A 15,152-nucleotide genomic window follows, 5' to 3' on the forward strand; every position below is an offset into this window, starting at 1 on the left:
CCCTGGCTCAAAAAATAAGATACACGGCTGGAGAAAGGAAGAGATGGGTGGCTCAGCAGTTAGGAGTACATACTGCTCTTGCAGAGGACCATGTTGGGTGTCTCACAACTGCTTGTAACTCTAGTACTAGGGGATCTGATGCCTCTGAGGCTACCTAAACGCACACGCACACGCACACGCCCCTCCACAGGCTATGAGCCAGAAGCTTACTGATTTCCCAGCCCGCAAAGCTGGGTTTTGCCCTGACCACGCTGTGACCACTCAGCTCTCATTGGCTGAGCTTTCTTGGCAGATCCAAGTCTCTCTTTGGGCTGGGGCTCCACAGGACTTTATCCTTGGCCTTTTCTTCAGGCTAATTTACTGTACTCCTAGAGGCAGTCAAGAAATGAATCATGTGCGGGTCTTTTCCAGGCCTTTTGTTTTGTTTGGAGACCAGGTCTCATGGAGTGAGTGACTGACCTTGCACTCTGGACCCTCCATCCTCTACCTCCTGAATGCTGGGATGACAGCAGGCATGCGCCACCTCAACGGGCTTCCAAGTATGCAAGCCTATCTATCCAGCCCTTGCTCGTCTCCTGACATCTCCACTTGGCTGTCTTCCAGAACCCTATAAGAACTGAGATGGAATGGCTGCCTCCCTGCAGATTTCATCTCCTTCCTGTCTCAGTAGGCCCCAAAATGTAGCATCCTTTTTCCTCAGTTTCCCAAACAGGGTGGGGGCAGGTGGAGAGTCAGCTGGTTCCCTGCTGCCACACCCTTCTCAGTGACCTTTTCTCTACTTTTGTTTCTACCATGCTGGCCCAGGCCCTGACTCTCCACCCTCCCATGACAAAGCCGGGTCCCCTACCTGTCTCTCAGCAGATGCACTGTGTCGGCTTATCTCTCCATGCTACCCTCAAATGAAGCCGCTCTCTCCACAAGACCTCTGTAGCTCCATCTAGCACCACCCACCTCTCCAGGATCTTGCCTCTGCTCTGGAAACAAACTGAACTCCTTACAGCTCATTCTTGGAGTGGTCGGAGCTTCCGATGCTCCTCTTCTTTTCCCACACTTGCCCAGAAGAGGAAGAGAGCAATGTCAGGTGGCCTGGGACTGAGAGCAGCCCCTCTGTCCTCACTAGGGATACATGGAGTCTCTAGGGAGACAATTGGTTGCCTGCCAGGCTGTCTGTTATCCCCTCTTTCCCTGATCTATTCTTTTTCCATTTCTACCTTTTCTGGGGCTTTGTAGTGGAGCCCAGGTTTTTGTATTGGCTAAAGGAGTCCTCTGACCTTAGAAAAGGCTGCCAGGAGTTGCCTGGAGGTGTATGGGGAAGGCAGTTATTGGCCATTGGCCATTGCCATTAGGGTTACCTAGTGCTACAGGAAAAAGTGGGGAAATGACTTGGGAGGAAACTTTTCTTGATTTTGAAGTCTCTCGCTGTCCTAAAGCTCACCGGTTGGCTAGAGTGCACGAGCAAACCCAGATCTGCCTGTCCCTACTTCTCTGGTGCTGGGATTTACAAGTATGACCCAGTTGATGAGAAATTCCAACTTCACAGCCTAACTAGAGGCTCAGGAGTAGACAAGGCGGCAGGCGCAACAGCAGCTGGGGTAGGGACACAGGGTGCTGAAGGAGTCTCCATTTTGAATGCAGAGCCAGGCTCCTGGGGCCTCAGGAAAGGGTCACTCATCACACCCTGTTCCCTGCCCCCAGTGTTCAAACTCTCCTACTCTTTGATTGAGTGGGAAGGAAGAGGCCTAGATCCAGGCCAGTCCATGGCTGCATTCTTCAAGTGTTAATGATCTCTGAGCTGGGCAGGAGCTCAGTCCCCAATCCAGCTAAAAACAACAAACAGTTCCCAGGAGGGATTTGTGTATGTCCTGAGCGTCAAGGATTGCTGTTGCGATGGGGGCTGTGTAGCACCATCTTAGCTCTTAGCAAAGAAATTCCCCAGAGACCAGTAACCTCCTGACCTCAAGGTATCACTTTGAATAGGGACCCCATCCCCTCCCTCTTCCCTCTTCATCTATTCCAAGGTGGCCCAGAGCTTGGCCTCCTACCCACACCCCAGATAATTAGGAGGCATGAGAAAAGGATCTGTTGCCTTCCCCAGCAGTGAGCTGGCATTTGGGAGGTAAGTGCGCCAAGTCTCTGTTCAGAAGTGCCTGCATCAGAGGCTGGGGATAGAGTTCAGTTGGCAAAGTAATGAAACCAACTTTTAAAAAAACAAGGGGGCTGGGCATAGTGGTGAATGCCTTTAATCTCAGAGACAGGTGAATTTCTATGAGTTTGAGGCTAGCCTGGTCTATATAGTGAGTTCCAGGACAACCAGGGCTATAGAGAGAGACCCTGTCTCAAAAAAAACAAGCAAACAAACTAAATGCTGCTGCTGCTGCTGCTGCTGCTGCTACTACTACTACTACTACTAATAATAATAATAATAATAATAATAATAATAATAATAAGCCAGTTGTTCTGGGTCATGCTTATAAATCCCAGTACTGGAGTAGAGACAGGCAGATCCTGAGGTTTGCTCATGCCAGTTCAGCCAATTTGATGAACTTTAGGACAGCAAGAGACCTCAAAAATCAAGGTGGATGGCTCCGAAGGAATGATACCCAAAGGTGACCTTTGGCCTTTATACACGTGTGTACACATATGTGCACCTGAATGCTCCCAAACCTGTACACACACAAAAAAGTACTTAACAGCCACTGGCCATGCTGGGACCAGCACCTACCTACTACTTGCTTTCTCTCCATAGCAGCTTCCTTCTCTGCAGGGCTGGAAGATGCTCAGTAGTCCCATAGGAGAGGGCAGGCCTCCCATATGGACTTCTAGGGGGCAGTTTGGGAGGGAAACCAGGTCTCTCAGGTTACTATTGCTGTGATAAAACACCATGACAAAAAGCAAGTTGAGGTGGAAAGGGTTTATTTGGCTTACTCGTCCACATCACAGGTTCATCCCTGAATACAGTCAGGGCAGGAACTCACACAGGGCAGGAACCTGGAGGCAGGAGCTGAAGCAGAAGCCATGAACAGGTGCTGCTTACTGGCTTACTCCCCATGGCTTGTTCAGCCTGCTTTCTTTTTTCTTTTTTTGGTTTTCGAGACAGGGTTTCTCTGTATAGCCCTGGCTGTCCTGGAACTCACTTTGTAAACCAGGCTAGCCTCGAACTCAGAAATCCATCTGCCTCTGCCTCCCGAGTGCTGGGATTAAAGGCGTGCGCCACCACGCCCGGCAGCCTGCTTTCTTATAGCACTCAGGACCATCAGCCCAGGTATAGCACCACCCACATAGACTGGGCCCTCCCATATCAATCACTAATTAAGGAAATATCCTATACACCATCTTAATGTTCTCAATTATGGTTCCCCACCTCTCATGTTACTATGGCTGTGTCAAGTTGACAGGAAAACTACCTAACACATGAGGGGCTCGGAGAGAGTTGGGAGGGGGCAAAGTTCCAGGATTGAGACCATACACACAGAAGACGTCATATCTGTAGTTGGCTCAGATCCCTCATAGGTCTCCAGGCCATAGGCAGGCTACGGCCGTCCCCTCTCCTTCACCCTCCAGCTTTATGGGCCCACACAGTGAAAGAACCGACTGAAATCTTAGAGTGTTCCAGTTCCTTAGGGTAAGCCTCTTCAGCAGCCACTCAGCCACATGGCTTCTTTTGTGTGGGGGGCAGCGGGCTGGGGACTCACATGTTATGGTGCACATGAGGGGGCACACAGCTATCAGATGACAACTTTCAGGAATCAGTTCTCTCCTTCCACCATGGGTTCTGAAGATTGAATCAGTGGCTCTGGCTTGCGCAGTAATTTTCCCTGGCTGAACCATCTAAGCCAGCTCTGTGGTTCCAAATCTTCTTTTACCGGCTCCCTGCCCTCATATGTCCTCCTCTTTTCCTTTACCCTTTCCTCTGGGCCTTTCCTGAACCCCAGGCATGTGCCTCCCTTTGGGGACCCTTCCACAGAGTCCCCAGTCGCCTTTACTTGATCCGTTTCTGCATTCCCCTCCTCTCACTGCCCTTATAATTCACAAAGCCACACCCGTGTGTTTTAAATTCATGTTTATTGCCCACAGCCCATTAGTATGACATAAATCACATACATTGAGACATTTTCTGAGGTTAAAAAGACAGTCTGAAGTCCCTAGGTATGCTGAGGCATGCGTGTTGAGCCTCACTCATACCTGCCCAAGGCTGGAAGCTTAGCATGGGCCTGCCTCCCACTGGCTCCTCTCCTCAGTGCTCCACCCTTCCCCAGGTCAGAGACTTTCATAAGACAGCCACAATTAGGAAGTGAGACAGAGCACAGACATCTTGGTTCAATGGCCATTTTGGCATCTTGGACTTCTGGTTCCTGTACTCTCAAATTGCTTTCCAGAGATGGAAGAGCATCCTTCAGGGAATGTTTAAAAGTTATCAGAGGAGAGTTGGCCAGGAACATCAGGGCTGGAGAGCCTGCTGTAGATTTGGCTGGCAAAACCACACCCAACGAGAGGTCATCTGCCACCTTTCCTCCAGGCCTCTTTCTGTCCCCTAGCCTCAGCAAATAGGGACGTGTGCATTCACAGAAAGCGTCCCTTATGGATTTTTATGAAGACAGAACAGGGTTTAACAGCATGGCTCAAGACACTCAGCCACCATCACTGTTGGCCACAAGGACCATGTGTCACAGCAAATCCAAAGGAGCTGCCCCTCAGCTCACCTGGACTCAGGGTGTATTGGAGCGTGGCAGAAATCACTCCACACACAAAACACACCTACGAGGGGTACTGAGGCCACAGGGACAGCCAGCACAGAGGGAGAGCTGGAAGAGCCTCTGGAGCAGGCAGGCCTGGGTGAGGGTGGTTTTGGTCCCAAGATAAATGCACAAGGACAAGGCTCCAGGACAAGCGGAGACAAAAAAAAAAAAAAAAAAAAAAATGCTGAGAATGAACTTTTTGAAAGAGGCTCCAGACAGATCTAGTCTCCAGCCAAGGCCTGGAGACCAATACCCATGCTCAGCCTATCTTGCTGCAGCTACACCTGGCTTAAGATACTGGCAGGGAACCTGTGACCTTGTCTTTGCTGCCCCATGCCAGCCTTTTACTGCAACCATACAGGTTGATCTTCAGCCTGACCCCTCCCAAGTCGGGTTCCAGGGTCACAAGCCAGGGCTCCCATCCTAGTGTGGACAGATGAGGGCTGTGTAAAGATCAGTGTTATCTCCTCTCTGTGGATCCTTTGGACCAGGAGTCACCCTGTTCAGCCTCACCCTGCCTCCTTAGGTAGAGCTATCTCTTCCTCTATAGCCTACGCATGATGAGATGGAGCCAGGAGCCATCAGCAAGAGGCCCCAAGTCTGCAGCCGTGAAGAAGGGCATGTGGTGTGACCCCTACGCTCAGCTCAGGCATCCATACTGCCTCCTCCACAGCCAGGAAGGGTTTGGCACAAGTCAAGGTTTTTTTTAGGATGTGGGGGAGTCCATACAGAAGGGTAAGGTCCTTTTGTAGGCTAAGTGCTGGCCATTTCCTGAAGGGCCTGATGCACTTTCCAGTCCAGAATCCACTTTAGATATGCCTGGAATGTGCACATCTGAGTGAAGCAGGTAGAGAGGAGCCCCAGGCTTGGGGTGGGGGGAGACCCCAGTTCAGTCCTTGGCTTCCAGGCAGGGAATAGAAGATCAGAGATGTGGGTGGCTTGACCATTGCTGAGGTGACCTCTCGGGCAGTTGCCAAGGATCCGGCCTCGCACCCTCAGGCAGGAGACTCCTCTTTTGCAGAAAGGTGTGGGGTGTGACAAACAGCTCCAGTGGCTGCAGACTGGATCACAGTGGGCTCAGCCCACCTTTGTCCCCGTAGGGAACTCTAGCTACTCATGGAAAAGAACCCTCCTGCAAAGCCCAGGCAGGGTCCTCTCTCCTTGTTCCCACAGAACAGTGTTCTTTCTTGGGGATCCCTGACTACAGCTGGGGTGCTCTCAGGGACCTGGAATCAATAAGAGCTCCATGAAAGATGACCCGTGCCTGGGGTCTCTGACTTTCCCTCAGCTGTGGGGTGGGTGGGAGCTGGGTACATTCAGAGCCTGGTGTTCCCGGAATCTTCCAGGGGTCTCTAGTGCTCTTTGATAGAGGGAGCCAATTCCTGAGAACCTTGGTTATGGCTGGTTCATCCCTTCCCTTCCCTTCTCTAACCCGAGGGGCCCACCAGGCCTAACCATTATACTTCCCTCCCATCAATCCAAACCAGTTCCCAGGCTCCTCTGACTCCCACCACCTGTCCTCCTGCTGCTTTTGGTCAGCTGCAACCAAGGCTCAGACTTGCTTCTAATAAAAAAAAAAAAAAAATTAAACCAAACCAAAAAAAAAAAGGAACATATAAAAGGTTCTCCTTCTACCCCAGAAGCACTCCACTGTTCTTTAGCTCACAGGAAATTGTGCTGAGTGGAGTTTAGCTGACCCCATGTAAGGCCCAGAGATGCACTTGGTTCTTTTTGTGTAGGAAATGTGTCAGAATCCCTCTCCCTATGTTAAAATGTGAATGGTTAGTCTCCCTACTGACGGAGGTTGGCTGCTCTCCAGGCAGCCCCTCCCTGCAGATACGGCTCACTAGACTTCTCTCCCCACCCCGAATGCCCGGCCTGGAGAGTGGTGTGTGCCCAGGCCGGCTGGTCTTCACTCACAGCCCCTTATTGTACACCACTGTCCGGCTGCTGGTAGCCCGGGCTATCTCAGGCTCCAACTGGGAGGTTTCGATCTGAGGAGAGAAAGAGAAGAGTGCAGAGGTGGGGAGGGCCAAGGCAGTGGCTCTAAGGCCTGACCTGGTACCTACAGTTCTTTTCCTCTGCATGTCCCCTAGCCGGTACCTGCATGTCCTAGCAAGGGATATGCCTGCTTCCTCTTCTATCAGCTCATGGTTAGCCTTCTTGTCTGGATTCTGGGTTTCCCTCATTGCAAATACCCTAATTCTTCTTACTGCAGGCACATTTGAGGACCCATCGTCTAGTTCTCCTTAAGCCTTTTCCTGGCAGTACCCCATTCTCTGCTCTCCTGGACCAATAATATTGCAGGTCTCAGATACAGTCACACACACACACACACACACACACACACACACACACACACACACCAACTCAGGTCTCAGGAACCATTACTTCAGCTCTTTCCCAGACTCAAGGGTCCTTCTAGTTCTGACTGGTAGCCTGGCTTTAGGAGTCCCTGCCCAAGCACCTACCCTTCTACTTGGCTACCTCATGAAGATCCTCCAGTCCTTGGGGCAGGTGGCAAGAGCTTCCTCCAGACACTGCCTGGTCAAGTTCATCTCTTGTCCTCCTCAGAGGCCACACTCAATCTTTGGGATCACTTCAGCTGCTCACCCTTGGCTTCCCACTCCTGAGCTGCTGAGCCTTCTTACTTCAGTGGAGAGCTGCTCTCAGATCCCCATCATCAAACCCATATCCTACCACACCCTGCCCCTCCCTCCTGCCCTCCTCAGTGGCCATCCCTTCCCCTTGGAAGGCAGACACCCACCTCTCTCCTCCTTCCTCTGCCTCTGTCCTCTCCTACACAACCTTCTTCTCTCTCAACCTTGTTGTCCATGGAGTCCTACACATGCCACAAGAAGCTTGCATCTAAGGAAACTCCTTTTGACCATGTCAGGCTTGCCTATGGCCTGGTATTGCTTCTCCCCAGCAACTATGCTTCTTTAAATTGTCCATTCTGGTCACATCCACCTGCCCACCTCCCACTGGCTTCAGCCCACAGCAAACCTGGCTCTACAAAACCTCTTTCCAAGGTCAGTTACCCTCATTTCACACCACCTACTGGCTGCTTCTTAGAGTACTTGGGGCTTGGTCTGGCTGGACTCCTGGTGCCTGTCATGTCTCTGATGTGTCCAGCTGTGGTTCTCCCCTGAGCCTTAGGCCAATAGCTGATTGCTGGCTAGTCAAAGATGATAGATGCCTCATGGGTGCATAAACGCAAGCATTCTGAAATAGAACTGAGCCTATGCCCTAGCCCAGCTCCATGTTGTGACAATAACACCTTTATCTAATGGCTGAATGACCAAAGACCCTGGGCCCTCTTCCCTTCCTTCCCTTCCCTTCCCCTCCCTTACTTTGACCTCCCTTCCCTTCCTCTCCCCCTTCCTTTCCCTTCCTCTACCTCTACCTCTCCTCTCACCTCCCCTCCCCTCTCCTCCCCTCCCCTTCCCTTCTTATCCCTTGGCTATCTACTTCATCCCACTCACTGTCTTCTGAATCTCAGGTCTGGTCACCCCCATCCTCACTATAAAAAAAAAAAAAAATGGTTCAGCAGCCTGCACCCGTGCCCTCCATCCCCACTGCTACACTCCCCATTATCTTGAAGACACAGGGCATATGTACCTCTTTGGGTTCATTATACACACCTGGCTGTTCCCTGCCTCACCTCCGGTCTGCCTGGGCTGCTCTGTCTGTTGAGGCATCCTCCCACCCCCATTCCCATCCCACCCTATTTTTCTGTCTTTTGTCAGCTTCATAGGCTGAGCTGTAGACCAAAGCTCACCTAAGCTGAGCAAGACAACCGTTCTGGCCCAAGACCCTTGCATTTCTTATACCCAAGTGATATCACAGTGTTGGGGGACTGACTGCCCTCACATCCTCTACCTTTCCATGTCAGATCTCAAGTGCCCCTCTCCCAACCAGGAGACCTGTAGACCTTGTTCATTCTGAGCCCTTCAGGCCTAGAACAGTGTTAGAGACCCTCTGGTTGAATTAATGGGTAGCAAGCACCTAGGAAATAGATCCTTCCCTAAACCACACAGCCCAGATGTCAGCCCTTGGCTCCAGGTTGAGCCAGAGGGAAAAAAGCCTGAGTTGGGCCAATGAGGGAGACACACTCTTAGTGAAGGACCCCACCCATTAGCTTGCCATGTGCCCCAGGCAAGATCCCAGAACTACCAGGCCTTTGTGCTGCAGCTCAGCTGAACCTGATCCTAGGTACACGCTATATATGAGCTCACAGAGGTCTTGGGTTATGGCCAGAGGGTGGCATAGACCAGGGAAACTTCAGGGAGCTCAGTCAAACCAGGGTTATGTAGGTCAAGGTCAGGCAAGGGGATGTTTGGTGAGGGTTAGAGCTGGTGGGCACAGAAGAGACCCTGGAGAAATCCTCCTCAATACCCTAACACACTGGCTACTTGAGCCGGCCAAAGAGAAAAGAGCTACGCTCAGGACCCAGGACCCCTCTCCTAAAACTGCCTTCTCCTGCCCCAGCCCTCTCCCCTGAGTCCCCGCCACCCCATGGCTCCCCTCGTCCCCATGCTGCCACTGACACAATGCACAGCGCCCACGCTTAAAAATCTAAATGCTTTTGAAAATGTTTAACCTAGTTAGACAAATTAGCAAAAATTTGTGCAAAACAATTTAGGTATTTAAAATATTCAATGTTTTTAAAAAACTGGAAAACTGTTCTTAGCTTTCAGCTGCAAAAACCAACAAAATATAACATCCCAGCAATCTTACCATGAGGTGTAACATAACCCTTCGGGAAAGCTGTTAAACAGCTACCGAGGCATCCTGGGAAATAGCACTTCATTTATTCAAATGCACATATGTCAGGCTTTTGCACCATATGTCATTCCAAGCTATTTACAGTAATAATTAAATCTTAATCAACGTTTAACCTCTGTAAAATGTTTGAAGAATCCTAATCACCCTTCAGACTGCACTAATGAAGGAGAAATATATAAACATAAAAGGAAAACGATGCATAGATACCACACTGGAAAGAACAGTAATTGCAAAATTGTATTTCTTTTAAATATAATCAGTAAATGATGTAAAGTAAGCCAAGGAGTATTTTAAGTTAAGACATCTTGGATGTCAGAGGTGTGAGCAGCTAATTTTGTTCTGCTACCCATAACAGATGTAGCATATTTTATTTTAGTGCCATTATTAGCAGCTCCCCATGCAGCTTTCACTGAAGCACCAAGGCCCGCATTAAAATCCTAGAGGCTGCTCACCACCGAGGTGGAGGACCGAGGCCAGGGCCATGGCCTGCGGGGCCCACTCCCCATAGAACCCAGCATCCCCACAAGACAGAGGCCACTCTTTCATGGCACCCAGGCTGCCCTGGGTCCCCACTGAGCTGAGGGTAGCAGGTACAATGGAAACACGGTGTAAGGGGATGCAGACAGCAGAAGCCTCCTGGGGGACGTGGCCCAGGCATCCTAGGTTAGGGTCTTGGGGACAGAGAGAGCCGCCATTCCTGTTCATTTTGATTCAGTGTGTGTTTATGTTCACGTGAGCCAACACCACACACTCAGGCTTGGCGAGCAGTGATGGACAGGGCCAGCTCGCTGCCCTTGAGAAGCTGCAAGTCTAGGGGAGGAGTCAGAAAGTGAAAGCAGATGGATCCCTGAGAGACAAGCACAGTACCATGGAAACTGGGGAGGGCCTAGGGGTTACCATGGACTGATGAAGGAACAAGGAAGGGAGACTTCTCAGAGGAGGTGGGCCAGGGAGAGAATGGAAGATTTGGATCAGAGAAGGCAGACAATAATTGCTGGATGAGGGAGAAGAAAGCGGCAGGTCACTCAGTCAGCATGTGCTGTGGAAAGGAAGAGAGTCAGTCAGTCGGTGGTGGTCACGGGGGACACATGGAAGGGCACTCAGGTGCGGGCAGGATAGGCATGCCATTGGCTGCCTGGAGATGTCAGCCATTATCTGAGAGAATCAGGGAGCCGTTAGGTGAGCAGGAGTGGGCACACCCGGGTTTCAGAAAGGTCCTTCTGACCATGGCGGAGTGGAGGTGGGGGGAGGGGGAGCGAGGAGGCAGGAAAGCCCCCCAGAGGAGCAGCTGTGGGAGCCAGAAAGTTCTTAGGTCCTGCTTTCTGATGCTGCCCATGGAGGCAGGAGAAGAGTGTTCCAGGGAGCCTTTCTAAAGATGACATCCACAGAGTTGATGACCAATTGCATGTGGGGGTGAGAGGGAGGTGTCAAGGATGACTGGGCGGCGGATGACTCCTAATTCTAGCTCATGAGCCGGGGTGGGGGTGATACCATCCTCAGAGGCAAGGAGTACGGGAATTGGGGGGGGGGGCTGGCCATGCCGAAGCTGGAGTGCCTGTGGGTCTCCTGGGTAGACTGGCCTGAGAGGCAGATGGGCCCAGGGTTCTGGGCTCTGGGCAGGAGGGAGCCGGATGTGTACGCATAGCCAGCGCCTCCAGAGTGGGGGAGCTTGCCCGGAAGAGCAGATGGAGGGGAACAGGCACATTTGAGGGGCGGGGAAGGGAATGAGCCCACGAAGGCAGCCTTAGGCAGCCAGCAGGAGCAGCTGAACATTGACATAGGGTACCTCTGGTACCAAGTGGTGTCTCACAGTGGTCCTGATGAGAGCTTTAGCTGGTCCTGGCAGCTAGATTGTGGAGAACCCAGACTTCCCAGACTCAACTCAGTGCTGACCTTGAGTGCAGCCTCTTCATGCTGAGGCATGGTGGTTAGCCACCTGTGAGAACCCCTCGTGGGGGCCAATGATCTGTGATCCTCAGGTCTCGTGTGTGAGGAGATCACTGAGGGCCCTCACTAGTGGGCTCAACTGGGAGAGGCCAGGACAAGGACCCGAGTGACACCTGTATCAACGGGCCACCATTTCCTCCTCTTATCCGTACCAAGTAAACCTGTTGCAGGTCACCTTTCCAAGATGAGGGCAGGAAGGCAAGGTTCATCAAAGGAATCAGGAAGAAGGGGGCAGAGCCTCAGGGAGCTGGAGCGGCAGTGACCACGGAGGACGCTGAGGGTGTTGGTCAGAGCGTTCCGGATGTTCTACCGCTTGCTCCAGAGCTGCTGATAGCATAGCTCTACCGCCCCTCTGGGACTGCTTTGCCCAGCCCCATCTCCATCCTGAAGACCAAGCTCAAGCCATGAAGCCCCTCTCAGGAGATACCCCCATATGCAGAGCACCATATCCAGTGTCTCCTCTTAAATACCTCAAGACCCAGCTAGCAGCTCCACGACCCCCAGTTCCCTCCAGCATTCCTTCATGGCCTGCCAAGGGTTAACCTTGAGTTATTTGCCTTTGTAGCCAGACACACTGAGTTGGGGTGGGGGCCAGGAGTCAGGAATGCACTGGGGGCACCTCTGCCCCCCAGCCTGGGAGCACACACACACACACCTGCAGCCAGGCCCAGTGGATAGTTTACATATTTGAACCTGGAGCTAAGGTGCAGAGACATAAACAGGAAACTGGATCCCCCAGCCGTGCCCCCACTCTCCTGGGCTTTTCCCTACTACAAAGCACTCCCTCCTCCTGCCTCTCTCTGCTGGGACAGGCTTTTCCACCTTCTTTTCAAAGAGAAGGGCAGAGGGGTGGGACATTCAGCCTGACCCTATGACACAGCCTAAAGCCACTTCCGTGCCTGCCCAGGGGTCTGGGCCTCTCTGAGACAGGCAGGTGGCATAGCACTTGACATAAGTTCCCAAAACCCGGCTGGTACACTGAACAGCCACATCCTACTTTTGTAACGAGGACTAAGACAGCCTTGGGTCCTGCTCATATATACACTGCAACTGCACACCAAGGCCCATCTTTGAGATTGATCTGAGAGTCTTTGAAGGCCCAGGGTAAACAGGGAACAGGAGCAGCTGAGGCTTGAACACCGACACCTGGACACCTGGGATAGGCCTCAGGTACTGATGACAGACTCCCACTACCTTCTTAATGATGGTCACCCTCCAGCTACATGTAGTGGCTCATGCCTATCCTCCTGACACTTGGGAGGCAGAGGCAGGAGGATTGAGAGTTCCATGCCAGCCTGGGCTACATAGCAAGCAGCTGTCTTAAACAAAACAAAACCAGATTCCTCAGCAACACCATCTCCCAGCGTGTCCCTCCCAGAACCTTCTAGAATACCTCATTGAATTTGGTAGACAGGCTTGGCTGGGCAAGCCTCCACTGTTGTAAGCGCATGCCTGGCCTGCTCAAGGGCTTTCTTTGGGTTCTTTGGATGCTCTGCTCCCGAGTCTATGCTGTACCTGCCTCCTCCTGCATGGGTCCCTGATCTCATGCCACACCCATGATTGTGGCCTTACTCCATACTCTATCTCCAGCACTTGTTTTCATCTTCAGCGCATCTCTGGTTGCAGACTCCAGCAGGGAGGGGGCAGCCTGCAGCCCCCACATCCACACCACTTGAGAGCCCCTCGAGTTGGCTCAAACTGAACTAAAGCCCCCCCACCCCAATGTGGGGCTCCTCCCCTGGACTTGGTAGACCCAGCAAGCACTCTAAGCCCCATCCACACAGGAATGTTCCACTGTTCCTGGGTGCCCTCTGCTGGGCTGACCTCAGTCTTTCTCCCTCTTCTGTCTTCTCAGCCTTGAGGCCTCAGTTTCTCCATCTGTACAGTAGGGAATTTTTTTTAGGACAAAGATAACGTCTAGAAGTGGGTGGGGAGTCCTAGGAGGAAGTAGAAACTCACTCGCATGATGCTACAGAGAGAAGATGAGGTTGTGGCCATTCTGCCCAGTCCATAAGCCCCCTCACAGGGTTGGGCTCCTGCTGTGTAGTTCAGGCATGTGTCAAACACTTTTCATTTACTGCCTTTCACTCAGCAGAAGTTTCGCCCAGCTAGGCCTCCACTCTTGAAATCAGTGAGGCAGTCTAGAAGGTTCTGGCAGGGAGACCTCAAAAAGATAACTTGGGAGGTGGTTTTTCTGAAGCCTATCACTGAGAATGAGTGCACACTGGTGTGTATGCACGTGTGCGGGCCTGTGTGCACGCATGGGTTAGGATGGGGGTGTGGGGAACAGGCAATATGACAGGTGGCGTTGGCGTTCCTGGGATCCAAGTGGCTTTGCCATCCCCGTTTGTCCCTCCTGGGGGGTCCTGTGGGCAAATTCCAAGAAAGCAGCGGGCGGGGAGGCGGCAGATTTCTGACAGCAAAAATAGCCTGCTTCAGCTTTCAGTGGGGATTGATTAAACCAGCAAACGAGAAAAACCCCAAACAAACATCTCATAGCAAAGATGGATGTGAGACTGGAAGGGTAGAGGCTCCTTTCCTAGGGACAACGAAAGGTACTGTGGACTCAGGAGGGACACAGCACCAGACACTGAGTCTTGCCTTGAGGAACAGAAGCCAACAGAGTCAGGGCGAGCCTAAGTGAGTTAGGTCTGTATCGGGCGCTGATAAAGAGTTGGGTTCTCAGCCTTACATGGAGGGAGGGAGAGGTCTTGTCCTAAGGTGGGAGATGGGACCAGAGCTTACATGTTTGAGGTAGGATAGATCCTGAATATCAGGGAGAATGTCCCAGGGACAGGGCATTCTAGAAGATTCATAACCCTTCCCTGAAATTTGTTCTCAAAGAAAGGTAGACAAAGTGGGGAGGGTGTATCACAGTTGCTAAGCTGCTCCACCAATGCTACCACTTTCTGCAGGGCTGATGAGGGCAGAGAGTGGCTCCAGTACCCAGGGGAAGGGCATGTTCTTGCCTCTGGGGTGGGGGTGGGGGTACATCTTGGTTCTTAGCTCTGAAAACTACAGAGGGAGAAGATGGTAGGGACTAGGGACGTAGGGACAGAACGTGGCCCTAGGGGTTACTTTAGAGTATGCAAATAATGCTAAGGACCAGAAGAGGGCTTCAGCCTTCCTCCCAGCATGCCTAAGGCCCTGATGGCCCTCTAGAGCTGAGCTGGGAATGGTTAGGGCAGGGGCGGGGCCAGGGAGATCGACAGGGCTGATTGTCGCCTTTTCCAGCTAAGGTGTTCAGCAGAAGCTGGAGTCTGGGGAGGAGGCATCCATCCGCTGAGGGGTCAGAAAGGCCAAAGGCCAGGGGCCAACAGAAGACTAGACAACAGACAGCACAAACAGGCCCAACAGGAAACAACCTTCTGGCTGGCGAACATGAGCCTGGCCCCCAGGAGGCCTCTGCAGCATCCTCCCGCCACAGCTGAACCGCTCAGGGTCTGATCCTCCTCTCCAGCCTGGCCTTAGCATAGGTGGGAGGACAGGGCCCAGGGGACTCTGAGGAAGGCAGGCTCAAGGCACACAGCAGGCGAAGGGCCCTGCTCAGCCTCCTCTTGGCACCATTTAGCTACTACTCAGAGGGCACACTCGCGCTGCGGGAAAGGCAGGCGCCTAAGGATCAGCCTGAGATGTCGGGTAGCCGGGTGGCGTGGCTGAGCGTGGCTGAGCGTGGCTGAG

At 52.3% G+C, this 15,152-nt stretch overlaps 1 protein-coding gene across 1 annotated transcript in view; it reads right to left on the reverse strand.

Moving 5' to 3' along the window:
• Positions 1-4,045: 4,045 nt before the first annotated feature.
• The window catches only part of Sfxn5 (sideroflexin 5), a 120,163-nt gene continuing 109,056 nt past the window's right edge, over positions 4,046-15,152 (reverse strand). The window contains exon 14 of the mRNA XM_021190359.1: positions 4,046-6,730. Within this exon, the coding sequence (XP_021046018.1) occupies positions 6,653-6,730 (78 nt within the window). The 3' untranslated portion in view covers positions 4,046-6,652. The remainder of the gene's footprint in view (positions 6,731-15,152) is intronic.

The sequence above is a fragment of the Mus pahari genome, chromosome 2 (genome assembly GCF_900095145.1).
Source record: "Mus pahari chromosome 2, PAHARI_EIJ_v1.1, whole genome shotgun sequence".
In the NCBI taxonomy this organism is placed as follows: domain Eukaryota; kingdom Metazoa; phylum Chordata; class Mammalia; order Rodentia; family Muridae; genus Mus; species Mus pahari.